Source organism: Cetorhinus maximus, chromosome 22 (assembly GCF_964194155.1).
Source record: "Cetorhinus maximus chromosome 22, sCetMax3.hap1.1, whole genome shotgun sequence".
NCBI lineage: Eukaryota > Metazoa > Chordata > Chondrichthyes > Lamniformes > Cetorhinidae > Cetorhinus > Cetorhinus maximus.
In genome coordinates this window covers 57,277,534-57,304,094 of record NC_135900.1, presented here as the reverse complement: position 1 = coordinate 57,304,094, position 26,561 = coordinate 57,277,534, and the positions used below count along the sequence as shown (strand labels likewise).

Here is a 26,561-nt window from a genome sequence, read left to right as displayed (position 1 = left end):
GAAAAGTTAGAGAAACAGAGTTTATAAGCAAGAGCAAAGCTAGAAAAAGAGTGGTGTGGTTAGTGGGAGAGGGATAGAACAAGTGGTGATACGGTGGAGGACTGGAATGATTAGATGACAAAATGTAGATAATGCCTTTCACATCCTCAGGATTTCCCATGTTTGCAGTGTGATTATTACCAGCAGACAACGCTATAATGCTGGTACCAGGGTGTCTTTCTGGAAAGCCTAATATGTCAGCTATGAGAAATAACTGCTCTAGTGTCAATCCTTCACTACAAGTGCATACTTCAAAAGTGCACTTTGTAGTAAATTGTGACACAAAGAGCAATATAATTATTTTACCATTTAACAAAATGTTTTAAAGTGCTAAAATTGGGGAAAGCTGCCATTAAGTTATGTATCAATAGCTGAAAAATAAAACACCTAAGCTAAACTGGTGGTGGGAAGACTAAGCACTGATTTGATTATGTAATCAAGGATTAAACCCACTCAGAAAGCAGGCTTTGTTATTTGTATAGTCAAGAAATGTTGATCAGTCTCCAGAAGTTCCACAGTGGGATCTCCTTTATTTTCAAAAGCACGTGTAATCCCTGGGATCTGTAGCATTCAGTCAGACACATTCTAATAGGAGCAGATAATGGGCAGAACAATTCACTAACTACGTCTATCTGCTGAGGACAACCTGCTGAGACTGAAGGATGGAAACACAACAGCAAACATTTAACCACTGCTTGCCCTGTCGTTTGATGTCTAACTACTTTATTCTCCCTATAACTTTAGTTTATGCTTTTTCATCTAACAAAATATAATCTGTCTATTGTAATGATTTACTTGTCCTGGCGAAATATATATCTCTACGTCATCCTGGCTATTTTATAAAATTATTATTTTTATTTTAAATATGGACCAGGCTTTACCCTGACTAGCCATGACTCATACAAGAGGAATTTGTAACCTTCAGAAACCAGCAGGGACCTCATTATCTTTAAAGAGGTGCTAATGCCCTCTGTGACTGCCGACAATCAAATTCCAAAGAAATGCACCAAACCCCCCCTTTACATTTCTAAGACAGAGCTCTGGCCAACGGAGACAGTATGTCTGTAAAGGACAAAAAGACCCTGACTCCTCTATTAAACACCTCAAGGTTCCAAACCTGGGAAAATACATCCTTTGCCCACACCCAGGAGAAGAAGTGGGAGGTATGTCACATGATCTCCCCCAAGCTGCTGTGGAACTGAACCCAGGCAGCCTACCATTTTACCATCTAACAGCAGCAGAAAGAACTCTGACCAGGTCAATGGCTTGGCCATCATCTACACTGTGAATACTGAAACATTGGAATTCTGTATCTGTGCCTTAAAAACTAATTCGTCTCTCCATGCCTTCCTTCATTGTGGAAGTCCTCACTTCTGGAAAGATGGATCACCCTGCAATAGTTTCAGCCTGCGAACCTCTGAAGGAATACGCCGCTGGACCTTTTGATTCTGGACTCACGTGAAACCGAAACTCTTATTTTTATCATGGTCTTGCCCTGTACCCCTTTCTTTTCCTTATCCATCTTTTATTGTATGAGTGCAGAAAGAGACGGACATTGCGGATACCCCTTTCTGTGTTATTTGTGTGTGTGTAAAATAGACCAACCCTCTTACTTTACCTTATCTGGAGTTTGCTGTGGGGTTATTAATAGAGAATTGGATAACTCCAAAACTGAAGGGTTGGGAAAACACACCACCACTTATAAAAGAGAAAATCAGAAATCAAAAACACCTTTCTGTTTACAGACAGTTAGTAAGAGGAAAAATCAGGGCTGTTTAAACTAATCCTCCTCCGGTCCGTAACATTCTCTTAAAATAAATAACTTTAAGCCAATGTGCTTTTTATATTTCTTCTGGTGTCCCAAAGTCCAAGAAGCAAATGCCAAAAAAATTAGGCTTTCATTAGTTGAAACTAGTTAGTTCCAAAACGTGTTTGCTTCATCAATGTGAACCTCAGAGACTGAAGATTAATGCAATTGCGTTAAACACTGATTACACACTTCCAACAGAGAGCCACAATTGAAGAGAACACAGGTCAGAAATAGGATTATGATACTGTTGCTTCTCATTGACACTCCCTTCAAGCATAGTTTCCTGTTGGGGGTGCTGAATTTGTTGTATAGGCACATCAAGGCCACCATATTACACATGGAAATGGGTCAAATGTAGAAGGGCTGCTCTAGTGATTGACTCGAATTGCCAGTTGAACAAGGGTTTAAAGTTTGGGTGTATGTGAAGGTTGAACATAGAATGTTTCAGCAGTTAAATTGTTGTGAGGTACCACAACACTGGTAGACCTTTGAATGATGTGACTTCATGTAATCTAATGGTTCAATTTTTGCATTATTTACAGATGCATGTTCCTATTCTGTCTCCTGGGATGTTAGCCTTCAAATTAATCAATACAAGAAGTTATCAGCCAGTTTTATACCATAGTTTATTCACCAGAATTGTGATTTATAGTGTCAGCCATGTCTCAGTTGGTCAGAAGGTCCCACACCAAAGACTTGGGGCAGGATCTACCGGTTGGCGAGCGGGAGCGGGGCCCGCTCGCCGATGCGTAAAATGACGCGAGATGACATGGGGTGGAACTCGCCCGCTCCCACACTGCCCCCACCTCCCCCAATGGGGGGAAAATTTTTCCCTTGAGGACAAAAGTCCAGGCAGACACTCCAGTGCAGTATGAGGGAGTGCTGCACTGTCAGTGGGGCAGTTTCCAGATGCGAGATTAAACCAAAGCCCTGTCTGCTTTCTCAGGTGGATGTAAAAGCTTCCGTGAGCACTATTTGCAGAACAGGCGAATTATTCCCTGATGTCCTGGCCGATGTTTATCCTTCAATCAACAGTAAAAAATAAAAAGATGATCTGGCCATTATCATGTTGTTTGCGGGAGCTTGGTGTATGCGTTGGCTGCCACGTTTCCTACATTATAGCAATGGCTATACTTCAAAATTACTTTACTGACTGTAATGTGCTTTCAGACATCCTGAGGTTGTGAAACTCACTATCTAAATGCAAGTCGATCTTTCTTTCCTCAATTCTTTGATTTAGAAACAAGCTCTGTAATACACAAACAAACCTTATTTAAAGCAATAGCAAAATAGTGCAGATGCTGGGCATCAGGAATAAGAAAGATAATGCTTGAAATACTCAGCAGATCTGGCAGCATCTGTGGGCTAATATTTCAGGTCTGTGAACTTTCATCAGAACTGGGAAAAGTTTTGAGCTAGTGAAAGATGGGTATGGAGGGGGAAAGAAAAACAAAGGGGAAGGTCTGTGATAGAGGGCAAGTGGGATTAAATTACAAAGGATTTCATGGCCAAAGAAAATGATAAGGAGACAAGTAAAGAAACATAAGATATGTCTAGAGGAGACATGAATGGCAGGATTTTGACAGCTGTCACCTGAAAGCAAAGTAGAAACATAGAAACTAGGAGCAGGAGTAGGCCATTCGGCCCTTCGAGCCTGCTCCGTCGTTCATCATGATCATGGCTGATCATCCAACTCAATAGCCTGCTCCCGCTTTCTCCCCATATCCTTTGATCCCTTTCACCCCAAGAGCCATATCTAACTCCTTCTTGAAAACATACAATGCTTTGGCCTCAACTACTTTCTGTTGTAGCGAATTCCACAGGCTCACCACTCTCTGGGTGAAGCAATTTCTCCTCATCTCAGTCCTAAATGGTATACCTCGTATCCTCAGGCAGTGACCCCTGGTTCTGGACTCCCCCACCATTGGGAACATCCTTCCTGCATCTACCCTGTCTAGTCCTGTTAGAATTTTATAGGTTTCTATGAGATCCCCCCTCATTCTTCTGAACTCCAGCGAATATAATCCTAACCAACTCAATCTCTCCTCATATGTCAGTCCCGCCACCCCAGGAATCAGTCTGGTAAACCTTCACTGCATTCCCTTTATAGCACGTACATCCTTCCTCGGAGACCAAAACTGCACACAATATTCCAGGTGTGATCTCACCAAGGCCCTGTACAATTGCAGCAAGACATCCCTGTTCCTGTACTCGAATCCTTTGGCTACGAAGGCCAACATACCATTTGCCTTCTTTACCGCCTGCTGCACCTGCATGCTTACCTTCAGCAACTGGTGTACAAGGACACCCAGGTCTCGTTGCACATTCCCCTCTCTCAAGTTATAGCCATTCAGATAATAATCTGCCTTCCTGTTTTTGCTACCAAAGTGGATAACCTCACACTTATCCACATTATACTGCATCTACCATGCATTTGCCCACTCACTCAGCTTGCCCAAATCACACTGAAGCATCCCTGCATCCTCCTCACAGCTCACCCTCCCACCCAGCTTTGTGTCATCTGCAAATTTGGAGATATTACATTTAGTTCCCTCATCTAAATCATTAATATATATTGTGAATAGCTGGGGTCCCAGCACCAATCCCTGCGGTACCCCACTAGTCACTGTCTGCCATTCGGAAAAAGACCCATTTATTCCTACTCTTTGTTTCCTGTCTGCCAACCAGTTTTCTATCCATCTCAATATGCTACCCCAATCCCATGTGCTTTAATTTTACACGCTAATCTCTTATGTGGGACTTTGTCGAAAGCCTTCTGAAAGTCTAAATAAACCACATCCGCTGGCTCCCCCTCATCAACTTTACTAGTTACATCCTCGAAAAATTCCAGTAGATTTGTCAAGCATGATTTCCCTTTCATAAATCCATGCTGACTGCCCAATTCTGCCACTGTTTTCCACGTGCTCAGCTATTAAATCTTTTATAATAGACTCTAGAATTTTCCCCGCTACCGACGTCAGGCTGACTGGTCTATAATTCCCTGTTTTCTCTCTGCCTCCCTTTTTAAATAGTGGGGTTACAGTAACTACCCTCCAATCTGTAGGAACTGTTCCAGAGTCTATAGAATCTCGGAAGATGACCACCAAAGCATCCACTATTTCTAGGGCCACTTCCTTAAGTACTCTGGGATGTAGATTACCAGGCCCTGGGGATTTATCGGCCTTCAATCCCATCAATTTCCCCAACACCATTTCCCTACTAATACTGATTTTTTTCAGTTTCTCTCTCTCACCTAAACCCTGTGTTCCCCAACATTTCTGGTATGTTATTTGCATCCTCCTTTGTGAAGACAGAACCAAAGTATGTATTTAGTTGGTCAGCCATTTCTTTGTTCCCCAATACAAATTCCCCTGTTTCTGACTGTAAGGAACCTACATTTGTCTTCACCAATCTTTTTCTTTTCACATACCTATAGAAACTTTTACAGTCAGTTTTTATGTTCCCCGCAAGCTTACTCTCGTACTCTATTTTCCCCTTCTTAATCAATCCCATGGTCCTCCTTTGCTGAATTCTAAACTGCTCCCAATCCTCAGGTCTGTTGCTTTTTCTGGCCAATTTGTATGACTCTTCCTTGCATGTAATACTATCTCTAATTTCCCTTGTAAGCCATGGTTTGGTCACCTTTCCTGTTTTACTTTTGCGCCAGATAGGAATAAATAATTGTTGCAGTTCACCCGTGCGCTTTTTGAATGTTTGCCATTGCCTATCCACCGTCATCCCTTTAAGTAACGTTTTCCAATCGATCATAGCCAACTTTGCACCTCATACCATCGTAGTTTCCTTTATTAAGATTCAGGACCCTAGTCTCAGAATCAACTATGTCACTCTCCATCTTGATGAAGAATTCTATCATATTATGGTCGCTCATCCCCAAGGACTAGATTGCCAATTATTCCTTTCTCATTACACAATACCCAGTCTAGGATGGCCTGTTCTCTGGTTGGTTCCTCATCGTATTGGTCCAAAAAACCATCCGTATACACTCCAGGAATTCCTCCTCTACTTGTTACTAATTTGATTTGCCCAATCTATATGCATATTAAAGTCACCCACAATTACAGATGTTCCTTTATTTCATGTGTCTCTAATTTTCTGTTTAATGCCATTCCCAACATCACCACTACAGTTTGGGGGTCGATATACAACCCCCACTAACATTTTTTGCCCCTTAGTGTTTCTCAGCTCTACCCATACAGATTCCACATTGTCGGAGCTAATATCATTCCTCACAATTGTGTTAATTTCCTCTTTAACCAGCAATGCAACTCCACCACCTTTTCCTTTTTGTCTGTCCTTCCTAAATGCTGAATACCCCTGGATGTTCAGTTCCCATCCCTGGTCATCTTGCAGTCATGACTCCTTAATCCTGACTATCTCATACCTGTTTACATCTATTTACACGGTTAATTCATCCACCTTACTGTGAATGCTCCTCGCTTTAAGGCACAAAGCCTTAAGCCGTGTCTTTGTAACATTACTTGTCCCATTCCCACTATTTTTCACTGAGGCCCTGTTTGATTCTTGCCCTTGTTTTCTCTGCCTATCTCTTTTCTTATTCCCCTTTCTGTTTTTTGTTCTTGTCATTTAAAGGGGTAAGTCATGGCAGGAGAGCTCAAAGCCATTGTGTGCTCCTCATTCTCTATGTGGGAAGCCAGGAACATTTTCAGTGCCCGGGGCCAACATGTGTGCGGGAAGTGTCTCTGGCTGCAGCTCCTGGAAGCCCAGGTTTTGGAGCTGGAGCGGCGGCTGGGAACACTGTGGGGCATCCATGAGGCGGAGAGTATCGTGGATAGCATGTATAGAGAGGTGGTCACACCACAGGCTAAGAGTCCACAGGCAGGAAGGGAATGGGTGACCACCAGGCAGAGCAAGAGGACTAGGCAGGCAGTGCAGGAATCTCCTGTGGCTATTCCCCTGCAATTCAGATATACCGCTTTGGAAACTGTTGAGGGGAATGGCCTCTCAGGGGAAAACAGCAAAAGCCAAATTCGTTGCACCATGGTTGGCTCTGCTGCACAGGGGAGGAGTAAAAAGTGTGGGAATGCAATTGTTTTAGGGGATTCAATTGTAAGGGGAATAGATAGGTGTTTCTGTGGCCGCAAACGAGACTCCAGGATGGTATGTTGCCTCCCTGGTGCTAGGGTCAAGGATGCCTCAGAGCGGATACAGGATATTCTGAAGGGGGAGGGTGGTACACATTGGTACAAACGACATAGGTAAAAAAGAGGGATGAGGTCCTAAAAGTAGAATATCGGGAGTTAGGAAGTAAGTTGAAAAGTAGGACCTCAAAGATAGTGATCTCAGGCTTACTACCAATGCCATGTGCTAGTCAGAGTAGAAATAGCAGGATATATTGGATGAATACATGGCTGAAGAGATGGTGTGAGGAGGAGGGTTTCAGATTCCTAGGACATTGCTACCGGTTCTGGGGAAGATAGGACCAGTACAAACTGGACAGGTTACACCTGGGCAGGACCGGGACTGATATCCAAGGGGGAACATTTGTTTGAGTGGTTGGGGAGGGTTTAAACTAAAATGGCAGGGGGATGGGAACCTGTGCAAGGAGTCAGAGGAAGGGGAATCAAGGACAAGAACAAAAGTAAAGGGAAGAAGAGAGAAATGAGAGGAAGAAAAAACAAAATGGAGCAAAGGTTGTGATCTAAAATTATTGAACTCAGTGTTGTAAAGTGCCCAGTCAAAAGATCAGGTTCTGTCCCTCAAGCAATTTGTCCTATTCAAGCCCAGTTTGTTCTTCACTTATTCAGTACTGATAAAGCCAATTATATGCAAGTCTTGTAACAAGCCATCTTTAAGGTCTACTCTAACCTATTGTATAGAATTGCACTATCATTGTTTAACTTAACAGGTGTCTGAATTCTCTATTAATGCCTAGGTACTGTTTCCCATTTGGACGACCAGAAGGTGCACTAAAAGCCACTCTCTCATTGCTTGAAAGGGTATGTCCAAACTATAATGAAATTTTTGGTTTCCTTAGCATGTTTTCTCTTTGTCACGTGCAATAGTAAATCATTTACTGGAGATGGCTTAGAAGCCATTGCAGTTAACTCAGATTTGTTTCTTATACTGCAAAGCAGCTTACTAGAATGGTGGTGGAGTTTGTGTTTCATGATGATCATGAGATTGGCCAAAGTTGTTTATCTTGGCCATCCAGATGGATTTGGAAAATGTTCCATCAGGAGAGCAACAGGCACTTTGGTGGGTTCCATCAACTGGAAGCATCAATCCTTTATAGCCATTAGTTATGTATAACAAGGTAATATCCTTTGGCCAGGCTGTTCTTCAACTAAATTCAGAAATTCCCCCTTTACCTATGATTCCAGACATCAAATTTGGAGCATCCTATATGGTAGCCATTTTCAGCTTGCCAGCCTAAAAATTGACAAGTAAACATGAAGTGACACAGAAATATTCAGAGGGAACCGTTTTGTAACACAGTGAGTAGGTTTGGCACTGTTTGCTGTAATTCAGCAGAGATTTTCATTATTTTAACCATTTAGGAAGAACTGGTTTCACTTGGCAGGTGCGATTGAAAAAAAAAATGGATGTATTCATGAGGCTTTAATATGAGCAGGTTCGTTGTACAGTAGTAACAGTGAGTAGGTCACTAAAACCATCAGAATATTGGGATGCATAGCAAGGATGAAACACATAAATCAAGAGAGAGATCATTTTAAAACTGTCTTTGGCCTTGGTGAGACAGCATTTCGAGTACTCCATGTAGTTTTGATAAATAGTATATAGTATTTCAGGAAGCAGTTTCAGCTGTTGGAGCGGGTGCAGAGAAGGGCTACATATTTGATCTTCGAACTTAAGGGAATTGTGTACAAGGAAAGATTGACTACCCTGTCTTTTCTTTTAAAAAGAGAAGACTTCAAAGGGATATGATGGAAATATTTAAAGTTGTGAGGCGCTTGGAAAAATTAGATCTAAGTAAGCTTTTCTACCACATACAGAATTTAAGCACAAGAGATGATAACTACAAATTAAGGATACATAGCAAAATGGGAAATGTTGTTATAAAATGATGGTGGGAAGAATTTTACGGCTCCGTCACAGCGGGGGTGGGGTCATAAAATGTGGCAAGCCATTCAAAAGTCCATTGACTTTGGTGAGACCGGAAAATCCTGCCGGCGGCAGAGGCTGGAAAATTCTGCCCGGTGAGTGTGGAAAAGGTTACCAGCACAGGTGGTGGTACAGGAAAGCTTAATGGTTTAACAAAGGAATGGAACTGTTTTTTTTGTCAACAAGTGGGATTTGTGGTTTTTAGAAAAGCCCTAAAGGAATACTGCAGAGGGTGGGATAGATTAATTAAAGATCACCTTCTACCTGAAACTGTTACTATATTATAGCCTGAAGAGTTTGTGACACAGCTTCTGCCCTCATGATAGGAGTAATGATAAAATAAGCAAGAAAAGTACATCTTTTGGAACATAAATGGTATTCAGTTTCAATCTATATAACGTACACTGCTAGAAAAGACTGGCAGCAATAATTGGCTGCTTAGATTCTAAGATCCTCATAAAAAGTTCATTTGTGTAACTGAACTTTTTATTGTCAATCAGCTGGAGTACAAATTACCCTTATTTTACATTTCAACAAGCAACTGGGCTGTTTTTTCATTCTTTTAAATGAAAATGCCATTTTTTCATAGTATCAAATGGTAATAAAAGCATCAAATTTAAATAGGATCTAAGCCTTAATATTTTTATCCCCCAATTTTGTTCCCTTGCCCCCTTCTTTATTCTGGGTGTTCACTCCTTATTATGTTACATGCCCATGGATTCCAGCTAGCCTCCACTAACTCCATGTCCATTCTTAGTGTGTGAACTTGGGCAGTAAGTGTCAACAGGCTGTTCAATTGCAGTGGGCATCACAACCAAATTCAGTCCTGTCCTCAACTAATTTCCACACGTATACTTCCAGTAGCAGCACTGGACAACAATCAGAAGAGAAAATTCAGCACAAATCAAGGAGAAAAGGTGGGGTGGGTGGGGGTGTGTGTTGGGAGAAAAGAATAGATGCATGGAATATAATTTTTATAGGTTTGCTTATTTCCCTTGATAAAGGTTCTGATGAAAGACATTGCCACCCCTGTGCCACCTGAAGATGTCAAGAAAGTGGTACGAAAATGTCTAGAGAAGGCTGCTTTGATCAATTATTCTCACCTTTCAGAGTATGCCAAAATAGAAGGTTGGTATGTTTGATATAGCTATCCATGTGACACAGAGAGCCAATTGAGTCCATTAACTGAACACTTTGTCACAAGTCTTTCTTTGCCATTGAACAAACCCAAGCCTCTGCAAATGCAAATGCCTCATTAAAATCTCAGCTGGTGAACTGTGGAGTCTTTTCTATTCATTGCTTTAATCTGCCTTATGGGACCTCCTTCCAGAACTGAAAACCTTTCACTAAAGCTGTTCTCTTTTCCGGTCCCTTGTGAAACCTTGTTAAATAAATAGTTGTATATAGATTTAAATTATGTTTTTTTTTAATCATTGGCTAATTTACTTTCTCTTCCCTCTACGCCATTTTGTCATTTCAAGCAGCTGGTGGAAAAGAACCAGGTAAATGGATGCATGCACTGGTTGATGGTTGTACATCTTTAAAGAGCTTCATTGTCTTACAACAAATGTCTCTTAGATATGTGCCCTGTATTCTCATTTCTGGAGGAGGATTGTTGTTATTCATTTGACTTGCACCGAAATAGAATGAGGAATAGAAAGTGTTGATCTTTTTAGAAATCCTTCAAATCATACTTAACAATTTAAAGGCACTTTGCTGTCTTGGCTTGAAGATAGCTTGGTCTGTATACAAAAACAATACATACAGTCAAGGCTGAAACTCCAGTGCAGTACTGAGGGAGTACTGCACTGTAGGTGGTGCCTTTTTCTCAAAAGAGACATCAAACTGAGGCTCCTTCTGCCTGCTTGCGTGGATGTTAAAGATCCCATGGCACCTCGCAGAAGAGCAGGAGAGAAATATCCTGGCCTCTTTTTATCTGTCAATCAACATCACACAAAAATAAACAGATTATCTGGTTGTTATTACATTGCTGTAAGTGGGAATTTGCTGTACTCAAATTAACTGCTGCATTTCCTACATTACAGCAGTGACTGCACTTCAAAAAAGTACTTCATTGGTTGTGATACGCTTTGAGACATCCAGTGACCATTAAAAGTGTTATATAAAAGCAAGTTTTACTTTCTTTTAGTAATTTTCCTTTCAGCCCATATGGCCAGATGGTATGTACCAATTTCCAACGGAAGTTATGGCAGTGAAAACCATGTATTATGACAACATTAACCATTGCACCCACATAAGAAGATCAAGGTACTGGGAATTGAAAGTTGGATAGGAAGCGATTAATTTTAAATTTTTCAAGGAAATAACACATTGTATTGAAAAAGAGAAAGTATTAATTGGGATGGGTTTTACTTATGTTAAATAAGTGATAAAGCAATGGATGTAATTACCTTAAAAGGAATGATCATTTTAGAATAAAGCAGCATACTGAAGGATAAACAAGAGAGAAAGCTATATTTTTGGAGAAACTGAGCAATGTTGTGCAGCAGCCATCATACTGTCATTAAATTCAATATTATTCAAAACAATGGAGCAAGAGAAAATAAGATGAATTATGGGGAACTGATTTGAAGGATAAACAGGAAAAGATAAATCAGTAAATGGCTTCAATCTTACCTACTTCCTCCTCACAAAAAAATATACTTAAAAAGATGTTTTGACTTTTCTCTTACCTGAGAGGAGAAAATCAGCTGGCTGTAATACAAAATATGAAGAAGAGACAGAGGTGATGGATCAGTCTTTTGCAACTCTCCAACCGGGAATTGATATCCATCCATTTGAGTTTTTGAACTGCTTTTAAAGTACCAGGACATGTTGATGAACACTTGATGAAATTAAGATAGAATAAAGATAAAGGGGATCTTATGGCACAAATGCTTCATTGTGGTACATAAAAACTGTGGTACATAAAAACTGAAATCTATCAGGTATAGGCAACCTTCAGGCAAAGGTCAACATTATGATACAAAAATTAACTTGAGATCTATTTGTAGTCTGATAATTATTGGAATCTTTAGCCAAGCGAATAAATAATATTAAATCAAATGGGTTTTTGAAAGATTGGGGTCACATCTAAAAAAAAAATTGAAATCTCTTGATGTTACTGAGTTGGCAGATGATGGTAATAACTTTAATTCCAGAACACACTTGATAAGTTCCTCCACTTAAGGCTTGTGAATAAAATAAAATGGTTTAGGCTTAAGAAGGAATTGTAAATTTGATAATAAATTGGTGATATATATTGGTGATGCATTTATCAATACCAATTGAATAGCCATGAACATCAAATTTGCCACGATTTTGTGAAAGGATTCTTTCTGTTCCTAGTAATAACACTAAGATGGGTATTGAAAGTAGAGTACAGCTATATAATGTATTATTGGTAAATAGGATGTTCTGAGGAGGGATATATAATTGAATCAGATCTACAGAGATTTAACAGCTAGGCATATTAACACCATCTCATGAGAAATGTAAGGTGAAACACATTGGAGCCAGAAATAGTAATGTGAATACACGATGAAAAGTATATTGTTAAATAATGTGGAGCAAGAAAATGACATGGGTGTGCTAATTGGCGAAAAACTGAAAATGTTATCAAATTATATGTTGATGATTGTCAACACAAATAAGAGCATCCGGATATATTAATGAGTGTTAACTCACACTCTAACACATTGGTGAGACTAAACTCATGAGTTTAATTCCTTTTCAATAGCTTGATTCTTAACAGGATTGTATAATTGCATACTATTTTAGCTCCCTCATTGCCTTGTTTATTTTAAATGGTTAAAGTCAAAATATCCCACGAAGGAATTTTCAGCTAATTAAGCTTAACACAGCTAGAGAAAATGAAAACTTTTCAAACCCTTTCATTATTTGTCAATTTTTCTTGAAATGCAAAAACAGAAGAACACTAAAATACAATTCAAAACAAGCTGAGAAAGCTGTTAAAAAAAAAGCACATGGAATCCTGTGCTTCACATAGAGTATAAAACAAGAAAGCTATGCTTAACCTTTATAAATCACTGTCAGCCCTCAGCTGGAGTGTTGTTTCAAATTTTGGACACCACGCCTTAGGAAGGATGTCAAAGATTCAAGAGTACAGACAAGATTTACTGGAATGATATCAGGGATGGGAAACTTTAGTTCTGTGGAGAGACCGAAGAAGCTAAGATTGTGCACCTTAGAGCAGAGAAGGTTAATGAAAGATTTAATAAATGAACTGAAAATTAGGAATAACTTTGATAGAGTAGTTAGGGAAAATGATCTCCATTGGCTGGAGTGTCAGTAACCTGAGGACACAGATTTAAGTTAACTGGCAAAATAACCTGGAAGATAAGAATTTTTTTAAGCAGCAAGTTGTCTTGATCTGGAATGTACTGCCTAAAAGGAAATAAATGCAACACTGTGGGAAGGAGCAGGAGCATGAAACTCACTACATAGATTTTTCAAATAGCTGGCTAAGCCATCATGGCCTGTACAGGCTCCTTCTGTGCTGTGTGATTTTATGAGTGAATAGAGATGTTTAATCTGCTATAATTTGGGACCAAATTATAAAAGAGCATGGGTAAAAATTTTATAAATACACTTATTAAAACTTTGTTCTAAGGATGTAGTAGACACTGGCAAGATCAGATTTGTTGACCTTCCCTGATTGCTTTGAGGTGGTGGTGATGATAAGGGGCTTCTCTTCAAATTGCTGCAGTCTTTGTGGTAATGGTGCTTCCACAGTCATGTTAGGTATTAGGGAATTGCAGGACATTTGACTTGAAGCTCTACGCATCCAAAAGTTCAAAGCTGCGTGACTTTGAGCGTAATTGGCATGTGATGTTGATTTTGTTGCTTTTGGTCTCCTTGGTGTGGCATCAAAGCACACAGGCTGGACCTCAGCTGGATCACAGCAGTGTGCTTCAATTATCCTAAAGACTTCTTGACTATTGAGAGAAAAGTCAGCCAGGGGTGTTGTCCTGATTTCTGTGCAGTGATGCCTTGATGGAGAAACTGTGCACATGTAAATATCAGGTGAGGGTAGAATAGTACTCTTCTGTGATAGCCTTTGTTGTCAAAACAACATTATCCTCATTGTTTTGGCTCAGACATGATGAATGCCCACTTGGCCAAAAGGACTATTTAACACCTTTGGACCAGTACTTAAGCACCTAAGGAGAAGACATGAAAAATGGAACAGGGTTGAGAAGAAAAAGCAGATTTTAAAAATAGTGGAAGTGTTCGGCAATAAATGTGGTCTGTGACTGCTTTATGTGGTGTTGGTAGCAAGACTTTGAGACCAGGCATTGCAATGTTTGCTGCTTGATCCACCCGGTGTAGGCTGATCTCAGTCAGATAGCAGTTAGCTCTCTATAATTGATCTTAGCATCCCTGTTCTAGGGAGAGAAAATAATCTGCCAAGATTCCTACTCCTGCTTGCTGCCCAGTAACCCTTGCTGGAAAGTGGGTGAACATTGGCTGATGACAAGGCTCAGCTTGCCTGTGATGCCCTTTACAGGTGAATAGCCTGTTAACACTCACTCGTCTAGGCAAAATTCTTTCTTTTACTTGTACTTGTAGTGGGCTACTTAACAAACCAGACTTAAATTGATTTACCAGGGCAGGTGCTCCTTGCACAGCCCGCATGGCATTCTTTCGTGACATCAATGAAGAAAACCTCACGGACCATGCAGATAGCAGCCCTCAGTGCCGCCTGTCCTCGGGAAATCACCGTAAATCTATGTAGTGCCACACAAAAGAATTTCTCCTTCTTTATGCCTTTAGTAGGAATATGGCTGGTGAAGCAGGGTTATAGGAAAAGAGCAGGGTCTAGTTGAATTGCTCTTACAGAGAGCCAGTATGGGTTTGAAAGGCTGAATGGCCTCCAGCTGTGTTGTAACCGTTCTATGATTTCATGTGGGCCTGGTTGAGTGTTAACCCAACAATGAATAGCGACTTGGCTGAACCATTCAAAAAGAAAATGAACAGATTGCCAACTCGATAGGGAAAACAAAAGTCTTGATGCCAGACAGGACTGAGGGTATGATGGGTTTATACAGATTGTGAAACCAAAAGCAGTGCACATTATTATCAGTGGTGTAACAGGACTAGCTGTATAACTTGATCAGCATGTTATATTAGCAGTCCTTTATTGACCACACTTTTGGATTGTATTAATGGTAATGTCTGAAGTCACTTAAGATTGGTAAATGTTAGCTTTCTTAGCAGGTAACTGAGGAACTTCTGGCTATAGGCAGCTACAAAAGTCTGTTTCTTGGGGTTAGTTAGGGTGGGGGGGGAGAAGTCACATGTCAAAAGTAAGTTTACCTTTCAGGATATGAGTATTTCCTGTGAAGACTGATCAATACATAACACAATGACAGTAATTTGAAAGTCCTACACTAATCTTCAGATGGTGTTACAAGCCATGTGATGAATAACAATGGCTATAAAGGTATACATTGGTAAAATAGTATTTTTTTAAATTCATTCATGGGATATGGGCTTCGCTGGCTAGGCCAGCATTTATTGCCCATTCCTAATTGCCCTTGAGAAGGTGTCAGTGAGCTGCTTTCTTGAACCGCTGCAGTCCATGTGGTGTAAGTACACCCACAGTGCTGTTAGGAAAGGAGTTCCAGGATTTTGACCCAGCGACAGTGAAGGAACGGTGATATATTTCCATGTCAGAATGGGGAGTAACTTGGAGGGGAACCTCCAGATCGTGGTGTTCCCATCTATCAGCTGCCCTTGTCCTTCGAGATGGTATTGGTCGTGGGTTTGGAAGGTTATTTGGAAGGAAAAGATATCCTCATTTGTATTTGGGATTTCAGACTATAGGATATACTGAAAACAGACTGAAGTTCCATTGTCAGATGGACACTCAGGAACCATACTTTCCTGCTTGTCATCTTCCAGTGTTTATCAACTTGAAAGAATGTGTCTCATTACCTCTTTGACAGTAATTCAATGCAAAGGTAGGTTATTCAGGACTCCTCAAAGATGTGCCCAAACCTATGAAATTGACTGGATACCTAACCAAAATTCCCCTGCTATAAGAAACAATTCAATCAGGTTTGAGGATGCAGTTAAGCAGCTGTGTTTGGTTTTTGCGAGTAAGTCCAATCAAATAAAGTGTAAATAATATAACCGCTGGCCTGAAAATGTGAAACTTTGTTTTTTATTGTGTGTTTTTCCTACTTATTTCACATTTTATTTGATCCCTTAGTTATAATTCTAATAATTTTTATTCTTCCAAAAAAATAATATGTATTTACTTCTCTGTGCTCTTCACATTTCCCTGCCATTCAACTATCCCAAAAGGACCTTTGGTTTGTTTCTAGACTTTTGCTTTTTTCAATTGGTAATGGCCTGTAGGTGGTGTTTGAGACTGGCCATGACTTTCTTCCACTCCTCAAAATTTCCTGTTGAGTTAGAGAAACGTAAGAAACCCTGGGAGTGAAATACAATGGGATTCTGAGGTTGGTCAGACACCAGCATACTGTGTGCCATGTACCATCACTATAATATAATCTAAGTGTTTCTTCTTCGTGCACTTCAGAATTCTTTTGCTTTATTACTTAACACTTTGACTTTTTTTTTTCCAAATCTGCTTTGTGAGCATAGCATGCTACAAACTGGAAAACATATTAGCTCTCCCTGGCTTGGAATTTGATGTGCCCAAGATCATAAACTCTCTTATACCACACTTCTTTTTCTAAGACAAAGTGGCCACGATTTGCAGTCAAACTTCAAACAGAACTTCAGTCAAACAGAAATTCCTCCCAGAAAATAGCATTTTCTGTACATAAAATGGCTTCAGAAACAAAAAAGACCATTAAAACCATTCTAAAGCCTAGAAGTCTGTTATGGAGTCCAAACATCATTGTCCAAAGGTACCCTTAGGGAAATTTCCCAACTCCATCATTTCACAATAGTTGAGGTACAATTAATATTGCATGCATTTCATACAATCTAATAATTAAGGTGAAATGTATTAACACTTTTAAGGCATGTGTAACCCTGTTCATATCACAAGGTAAGATGTGAGATATGTTGGGAACAGGTACCTCAGATGTGTCACACAGCTCAAGAAGCAGGGGTGTTGTACCATGTGAATCGTGCTGCAGTCCTATATTGAGTTATATTGAAAAGTAATGTTGCCTTTGTACTTATTCCAAGGTTGATCACTTGCATCAACCACTTGAGCCTCGCTGTCTCCAGTTTATCATTTCAGCTGCACCTTTTGAATTGTGTTGCAGCCTTGTAATGTGCCCTAGCTCGCCTGTTGTTCTGTACGGGTCATCCATTTGCACATTTAAGTGCTTTTTTTTATTATTTTGTCCATGCTTGTGTCTGAAGTATTCACAATAATTGAACAGCTATGTTGAGACTCACATTTCCATTAATATATCTGTTCAAAGTGCCCTTTTACCAATAGCCCATTATATTGTGGGGACTGTTAATTGAACTGCTGAGGCTGCCTGAAGCCAATGGCCTTGGTACCCTCAGCAAAGTGCATTCTTTTTAAGATATTGTGTGTTTATGCCTCATGGCTTGCCTTTGCATCAGCCTCTTCATTATTCTATTACATGGTTATTGTTTGTTCTCTCTCCCTTGTTCTTTTATTTATATATATATATATAAAAAACCCATCTTCTGTGCCTGAATATCACAGTGCAGTCACCCAAGTCTAAGCAGCCTCCATGGCAGTGTCTACCAGCCAAAAAGCAGACGAGTGTATCTGATCTGAAGCAAAGTGGCATTCCTAAACAGAACACAAGTACTGTAATTGCTTCTTTCATGTGTCTGGGAGACTTTAATGGTGTAGTTGGTTTTAGTGTGGCTTCTGCATGTCAGAGATACATTTATTCTCCACCTATGCCTTTCTTCATATCCTATTTTTGGCAGAAAGCCAGTTTTTTTGTTGCAAGGCAGGTGCCAAGGCTGTTTCTACAGTTTTATTTATCATAATAAAACCCTAAGGAGATCTCTTACAATCCATTTATTTTAACATGAACTTTTTTTTCTCTGGTGCTCAAGAATCAGCACAAAGAAGACTCCACTATCACAATCCTCCATAGAGAGATATTTCTTGGGACTAGGTTCTTTTGAAAGATTAGTGTTAACAAGCTGGCAATGTGTGGAGATAATTGTATTTTAAACCCGTTGCTAATGATGCTAAAATGGAGATTAGTGTCAGGTATGTAACACCCTCACTAGAATATGCCTTTGGGAACATAGCATTACTCATATCATACTTCATAACCAAGGTCAATACTTATTTCATAGCTCACACTAATGGTTTCTTTGTGAATTTTTAGCAGTGGGATTGATGCACTCTTTCTGTAGGCTGCTCTCATTGACTTGAAATAACTATGCTAAAGATCTAAGAACTAAAAATACCAGGTATAAAGAGCAGCAGAGAGTATTAACAATAAGAAAGATATAGAAAAAAGCAACACTTGCACGTATGTAGAGATATATTGCATTGCCAAACATCTCAAAGCATTATCAGTGCTCAGACTAACTTAAGGGTCTAAGGATATATCTTTCTCAGTCATTTTAGTGAAAAAAAATAGAGGTGAGCGCGAAGCACTCTTCTCTACTTTTCTACAATTTTGCCAAAAAGCTAAATATAGTCCATAACGAACACCTTGAAAAAAAGCACTCAGCGTGTACAGAGCTGATTGCCTTTCCAAAGGATTGCACATGGGCAGGTCTTCAATCACCAGAACAATTTTTGTTTGCATTGAAACTTAATTTTGCAAGGTGAGACAAGGCTGGCTGTATGGGGCTGCACTTGGCAGGAGCGTGAGACTGCAACAGGATTCTAATGATTTAGTTTCCAATTTTGATACCTAAGCCCACTCTAGCAAAACTCCGTGCTAGAAGTGGAGTCTTGAAAAATGTGGTTTAACCTTTTCAAAACAATACATTATCTGCATAATTATAAACAGTGCATCAAATTATTTGTCAAATAATAACAGATAAACAATTAGTGGGAATCTGCAAGAGGCACATTTTGGCTTACAGCTTTTTAACAACAATGAAGAGGAGAGGAATAGCCACAAAAAATAGATCCTAACGGTCAATAGAAATTTAAGATAAAACAGAAAATGTTTAAAATGCACATGATATGAAAGAGAAAAGAGAAAAACAAATAAACCAGATTTAACGGATTGTTTGAACTCTCCCATGGTTACTTTAGGACGCTATTTATCTATATCAAGGGACGATAGCTAGAAAAAATCTACACCTCATTAAGTTGTGTGCTACATTGGTTCTGAAATGCAGTACTAACATTTCCTCCAACACTGCAGGTTAATTTTGGATAGCAGAATATTTGGATAGTTCTTGGGCACGCGACTAAAATTGGGCTCTTGCTGTACTTCCGATTGTTATGGTCCCTAGTTTTAAAAGGGGAAGGTTATTCCTTACTATGGAAAAGAAACATTGACATTTTTCCTCATAATTTTCAGATTTAATTCAGCCTTGTCACTTGACCTTTCCTTACATTGGTAGAATGCTTGTACTTGAATTGTTAGATTGAAGCCTCACAGTAATAGACTGTGGGCTGAGTTGATGTGCTTGGAATGTCTGTTTTATTTAATGCATGCCACTATGTGTTAATCCTATTGAGTAGTAATTTGTAATTTTTTGTTTGAATCTATCTTGCCATATCACAGAATTGTCTTGACTATTATAGTAGCAGCTTTTGATATCCATTAATTAAAAAATGTTGGATACAGCGTTGAAGTGAAAATTCATTAATGGGCACGAGCAGTGATGATGTGTGTTAGAAACCTCAATTCTCAAATAACTCATCACAGTCATCACAGGTTCCAAGCTTAGAGGTGAGGTGGGTCCCTTAGTAAAGAAGAGAAAACTCAAGTAAATGACCCATGGCGATTTGAGTGTCTCTAGGTAGCTAGTTAGACTGTATCATTGGCAAAAGTTTGGTAAATAAGGCCACTCCGTGCCCCCTTTGATGGAAGTGAAAATGAGTGGGGACATCAAAAGCAGAGAAAACCAATTTGCGTTCCATAATGGTTGAATTATAGGACTTTGGTGAGACCACACCTAGAGTACTGTGCACAGTTTTCATTTCCATATCTAAGGAAGGAGTTGCATTAGACGCAGTAAAGCGAAGGTTCATTAGATTAGTTCCTGGGATGTCCTATGATGAGAGGCCAAGTAAATTGGGCCTATATTCTCTGGAGTTTAGAAGAATGAGAGGTGATCTCATTAAAACATAAAAGATTATGAAGGGGCTTGAAAGGGTAAATATGGAGAGGTTGTTTCTCCTGGCTGGGGTATCTAGAATGTGAGGGCTCAGGATAAGGGGTCAATTGTTAGGCCTGAGATGAGAAGCAGTTTCTTCACTCAAAGGGTTGGTATCTTTGGAATTGTCTAACCCAGAGGGTTGTGGATTCTCCATCATTAAGTATATTTAAGGCTGAGATAAACAGATTTGTGGGAATTAAGGGATATGGGAAGCGGGCAGGGAAGTGGAGTTGAGGCAGAAGATCAATTATGATTATATTGAATGGCAGAGGAAGCTCGAGGGGTCATATTGTCTCCTCCCCCTCCTATTTTTTATGTTCTCAAAGGGTTAGAAAATATACTCAATACTGTAAACTGGAGAATTCCATTTATGTGAGTCTTTTGCGCAGAGATTCTATTATAGTCTTAAGCATAAATCGAGACAGATTTCTTACACTGTCAGAAGGTTAATGATCATTATATAACAAGCTAGATATTTTAATGAGACACTATTTGTTTAGCCTATCTTATGGATTCAAACCTGTCAGAAATGTGGAGCACAATTTATTAATGATGATTCAACTTCACAAGCAGTTCCTTTGAAAATTAATTTCCCTTGTATTTGAAAGGCAGATCTGAATAAGGTGCTTAAAATGTTAAAAGAACTTGGTAGGGTAGATATGGAAAAACTATTTATCTGGTGTGGGAATCAAAGCTGAGGGTGACATCATCTTAAAATTAAAGCTAGGCCATTTAGGAGGGAAATTAGGAAGCACTTTTCCTCTAAAAGGCAAGGGATGCTGGGACCGTTGCAGCTTTCAAGAATGGGATTGATAGATTTTTGTTAGGCAAGGGTGCATGAAGGGATGTGGAGCTAGTGCAGGTAAACAGAGTTGAGGTACAGATGATCTGTGATCTAATTGAAAGGTGCGAGGGGCTGAATGGTCTACTCCTGCTCCTTCATCACAGACTTGTGAACAATACTGATGGTGGGTGATGTTTCTCAGTAATGCACAGGTAAAGCCATTCAGTTAACATCACTGGTAAGGAACTACTATTTCTTTCCGTTACCTGAAGCCCAGATTCCTCTATATGAGATGACCTTCGTAGGTTCAGGAAGGTTTCATTTCTCTCACCTCTCAGTGTGCATGCCTCTCACTGGCAGATCAAACAAATGCAGTGGCAGAAGAGTAAGTGATTGAGGTGCCTATCCTGTCACCTGCAGAGGAACCAAGACACTCAGTGTTAGATTTGATTTTGGTGAGATTCTCCAATTCTGAATGAAGCGACTAAACAGAACACCATGCCACAGCAGGACGTCTTGACTCAGCCAGGGATGGACAAAGCACTGGAAGAATCATTCCCATCATACAGAAGCAAAGCCATTTGAGACCCAGAATATCCTTTACTTCCAACTGATGGAGGCCACATGCAGTAGGGATGGATCAACTAAAGCTGGTAGAGGAGTGCTAACTGTAAATGGGAAATAAAAGATAATGATGGTCGGGTGTAGAAGGAGGTGATGCTCTGCATTTTGGTTTAGCCTTTTGTATTCCATTGTACATGGGGCCATGTGCTATCAATAACCTGACAGCGTTAACCTAACCTAATAGATATCCTTTTGGTATGATGGTGGTGTGGCATGGCCACAAAGGAATGGAGTGCAACTTCCAGTAATTAATTTATGGGAAAGCCTTTAGGTAGAAATGAGAGTCAAGCCTTTTACGATGAACATTTGTAATATTTCCCGGAAATTCATGTGAACAAAAAATACTTTTGTCAGTGGGAAGTGTGTGTGCAAGGGATGGAAAATGCATACCCTTAACTGACTTGTTTTCCACTTGCTCTAAAAGTTTAAATTCCTGACCTCTTCCACACAGAGGGCCTCTTAAGGGCTGCATTCACTGTTCAAATCTCATTCTGACTGCTGCATAGTAGAGGAGCCTGTGACCTTTCTGGCTCCCTCTGCCACAAATGCAGTGCACTCAAATTGCCCATTTCAAATGGTCATCAAAGGCCTGTCAGGTGTCTTGAGCAGAACTCTCCAAGCTGCATTCTTCATTCCCATTTGCTGCCACAAACCTGTACACTGTGGGATTTATATGTTATATGCTTCATATAAGATTTAATAGAAAAAGATGAAGAGGAGAAAGAATGGATGATGGGATGTTTAGATGGGACCAGCATAGTTGACAATAACAGAGCAAAACCACCTTCACAGACTATGCTTCACTCAAGATGCAGTTGTATAGCTATGCAACCTGCTTCATGGAGACCCACAGCCAACCTGCACCCTAGGAGCAACATTTCCAGTGACAACCAAGAGGACCACAGTCCTTGAATATTTTGCTTCATTTCAAGCTGGAGAAAGAGACCAGCAATATCAGCCAATTTGGTGGTGGTGGTAGCTCTGCCGCACATGTTAAGCACTCCTTTGTAGGTCACAGTGCAGAGAAGCTTCAATGGCATAGGAGTCAGATGTCATTAGTAGACTCTCTCATACTCCTAGGACAGACATAACTGATCCTGTAGCTGACCCTGTCAGACTGCAATCTTCTCTTATGCCTAGGTCCTGTGTGGTATGCATCTCCAAGGCACTTCAGCGAGCTTTTGCTTCTCCTCTCCCACTGATACCACTTGCTGCCCCTCTTGTGCACTGTGATCCATGTGCATTGACTCTTCAGGATTGCTGCCCACATCCAAACCCATGAAGTGGGTTTAGCCGTACTTTATACCAGTGACAATCTGTGAGATTGATACTAGATTCTATGAGTTGTTGGTCTGGCTGGCAGACTGTTCTTGCAGGCCTAAGGCCAGAGTACTTTGGATGGACCAACAGTAAAAGAGCAACAGGTCATAATAAAATGCTTTACTTCATGGATATTTATGCAGGGCAGCTACTATGTACAGAAAGAAACTTAACACTTTGCTTCAACAGCTTTCTTTATGTATCTGCCATCTTCTTACACACTTAAAATTAGGGCCTTTATGTGTTGGTGACAGGATTCACTTTATTAACTCTGTGCTGCCAGGCTTGCTAAACCAAATTCTGGCCCTTCAGTGCCAAAGAAGACAGCCCTTTCTTCTCCATCCTTCACCAGGTAAAAGCTCCAGTGAAGCACCTGTGAATCTGGCAATTAGTTCAGGAGTGAGAAACATCCAATGTACAGGACAAACACTCTTACCTTATGCTGCAATCAAAAATAATCCACATAGATGAATTCTGGCACCATTTCAATTTACTGTCGGCTGTGAAGCTAATAAGAATGTTGCCTAGGCAGCTCGCTGTGTGAGTGACAGCTCACATAAAATAGGCAATATACCCAATCCCAAAAATCAAGGGTAGACAACCATGGAATGCAGGCAGCGGAAGCACTCCCATTATACCGCTTCCCTATCAATTGTGCACAATCAGGAATTTCCAGGCCATTGTGTTTACTGCTTCCTGCCCTTTGAAATATGGGATGGTGGTCAAATACCTTCTGTTGACCTTAAAATGTTATCTTTCAAATGGGCATTGGAAGAATTTAAGGGGCTGCACATACTGAGTTTCTCATCCATTTTTGTTTTATTCTTTCATGGTTTGTGAACATCGCTGGCAAGGGCGGCATTTGGGAAGTTTGGTGATCAGCTGCTTTCCTGCTGCAGTTCATCTGGTGTAGGTACACCTAAGTGCTGTTAGGAAGAGGGTTCCAGGTTTTTGGCTTAGTGCTAATTAAGGAACAGCGATATAGTTCCACACCAGAATGGTGAGTGGCTTGGAGGGGAACTTGCAGGTAGTGGTGCTCCCATGCGTCTGCTGCCCTTGTTCTTCTAGGCAATGTGGTCGCAGATTTGGAAGGTGCTGTCAAAGGAGGCTCGGCGAATTGCTGCAGTGCATCCTCAGTACTGAAGGTTAAGTGGGAATGCGATTCAATTCTCTGGCACATCCAAATATACAAGTGATGTTTTGTTAATAATACTAAAATTCTTCATGTTTTCAGGCAAATTAAAATAATACCATGATACGTTAGTAAGTTGCTGTTGCTCGTGCAGTTTTATGTTAAAGTTTTGCCTGCTCTTGCATGTAACACTTTATACCTGACATCTATAAACAGATGTGTTAAAGTTCTTTTTATTTGCTGACAACAGAGACCTTAAGCCAAAGACCTCCTGCCAAAAGATTGGAAGATGTGATTCGACTGGCAGAACTGTGCATTGAGGTACTTCAGCAAAATGAGGAACACCATTCAGAGGTGGGTTTGTTTTTGCCTCAATGAAACAAATATGTCACTGACAAGAGCTTTGGTCATTTGTCACCTGAATCTTGGTAATAGCTCAAACAATCCCTCTTTTAGAAAAATTAACTTGACACCATGGGCTAGATTGTTAACTTGCCACTTGAGTGTAAAACTGCACGATTGACTGCCCATGTGATTTGACTTTTGGTTTCATTTGATTTTGATGAAAATGAAAATTGGCTGGTTTCTATATACAGCTAGTCCACAATGCCAGTGTAATGCTTACGTGGCAGGTTAAAAAGCTAAATTCTCCCGAGAAGCATGTTAATCTGTTCAGAGTACTAATGGCACTCGTCGTGGTTTCTGAGTTTAATTTGAATCCAGTAATTCTTATCACCACTATCGAAATGGCTGACTCATGCATTAATCAACCCTTTTGTCTATGTGCTTTCTTCACAGCAACACATTACTGCTGTAGGTTTTCACTTGCAAGTTGTCTTGTTACTTGTGATGTACAGAACTGTGGCTGTACCCATGTGTAGTTATTAAGCGAAAAATAAGCCAAAGAGCACTAATCCTCACCATACATCTCTCTTGCTGCTAGGATGGTTAGTGTAACCCAAGTTTCATTTTAAAGAGGCTGGGCTTCAATTGATTTCGTCTCAAATAGCTGTCCAGTGTTTGTCGTAGTGAAGCAGACCATTTTATTGCCTAGTTGCCACCAAAGCTTAAAAAACAAACAATTTAAGATATATGCTAAAAGCAATCATTTAAGATATATATTAGATGTATGATATTTGTGATAAGCTTAACCCCTTTGAGTGAGTTCTATTTATATCTTTCAGAACCATTTTTTTATCATTGAATAGACAGTGTTAAAATGGGGTTTTTACTACTGAACTTTGTGACAAATTATATTGTTCCTTTTTAGCTATGTGTTTTCCTATCCTAAAAACATGAACAGATACAGGGTTATGCGTATTGACATGTCAATGAGCAATTTTTAATTACAGTTTTGTTAGCTGCTACATCTAAGATTTGAAGTTGAAATGTTGGAGTACTGGCATCGTCATTAATATCAATAGTCTACTCTCAAGCCAGTGCACTATACTTGCAAAAGATAAATGAAGTTAATGATCTGCTTCATTGCCTTACTGGTGATTTGGTTCTTGGAAAATAAGAATGAGGGTGAAATATTGTGAACTAGTGAACTAGGGTTTTGTTTAATGAAAATTATGTGATTCTGCAGATACAGCTATTAAACTGATTAATATGTCTGACGGAACTGGGCCCACACTGGCCCAAGTTACAGAATCAAGTCACCCAGTGCAATCATAGAATTTTTTCTTTTCAGTTCACCCCCATTGTCACCAAAGAGTTCTGGGTTTCATTGATTATATCGCATTCAGACCAATCAAAAATTACCCTAATACTGTGCTGGAAATAGTGCCTTTTTCTTGAACTAATATTTTCACAAAATTAACCTTGGCACAATCACAGACAACTACAGATGAAGGCCAATCAACCCACATTTCACAATTCAGTTGGGATGTTACTTTCTCAAAGAAGTTAAAGAGATTGTCAAGCATGATCTTCCTCTTACGAATCCATATTGACTTCTGTTTAGTTTGTTACTATTATACAGAAACACTTAAAGCTTCCTCCAGAAGATCAATTCCACTGTTTTTTCATGGAATAGATGTGGGCTTGATATGTTTATATCTATCATATTCCCCTTTTTGAATGTAGACACCACATTGGCCTGTCTTAAATCAATTGGGGCCTCCTCAGCATCCAATAATTCTCTCGTACTGGTTGAGAGTGCGTTACAAATCTCCTCTTTAGTTTCATTCAGTACTCTGAGCTAATTATTGTTTGTCTCTGTGACTCATTTATTTTGAACCCTTTTAGATTACTCAGGAGTTCCATCTCATTTATATCAATGTTTTTTGATTTTACATAGCTTTTTCTGTTGGGAAGGGACATGCTACTTGTGTCTTCACTTGTGACTATCTGGAGGAAGTAATCATTCAGGATATTAATTATTTTGTGATCTGCCTCAGTTTCCAGTCCATTTGGATCTTTTATCTCTTCTGTGCTTATTCTTTTGCTGA

General features: G+C 39.8%; 1 protein-coding gene across 3 annotated transcripts in view; it reads left to right on the top strand.

Annotated features, from left to right (window-relative positions):
• The window catches only part of cadps2 (Ca++-dependent secretion activator 2), a 782,646-nt gene that overhangs the window by 607,013 nt on the left and 149,072 nt on the right, over positions 1–26,561 (top strand). For all 3 annotated transcript variants that reach the window (XM_078568371.1, XM_078568372.1, XM_078568373.1), the window contains 3 exons: positions 7,764–7,827; positions 9,958–10,081; positions 24,359–24,462. In XM_078568371.1, the coding sequence (XP_078424497.1) occupies positions 7,764–7,827; positions 9,958–10,081; positions 24,359–24,462 (292 nt within the window). The remainder of the gene's footprint in view (positions 1–7,763; positions 7,828–9,957; positions 10,082–24,358; positions 24,463–26,561) is intronic.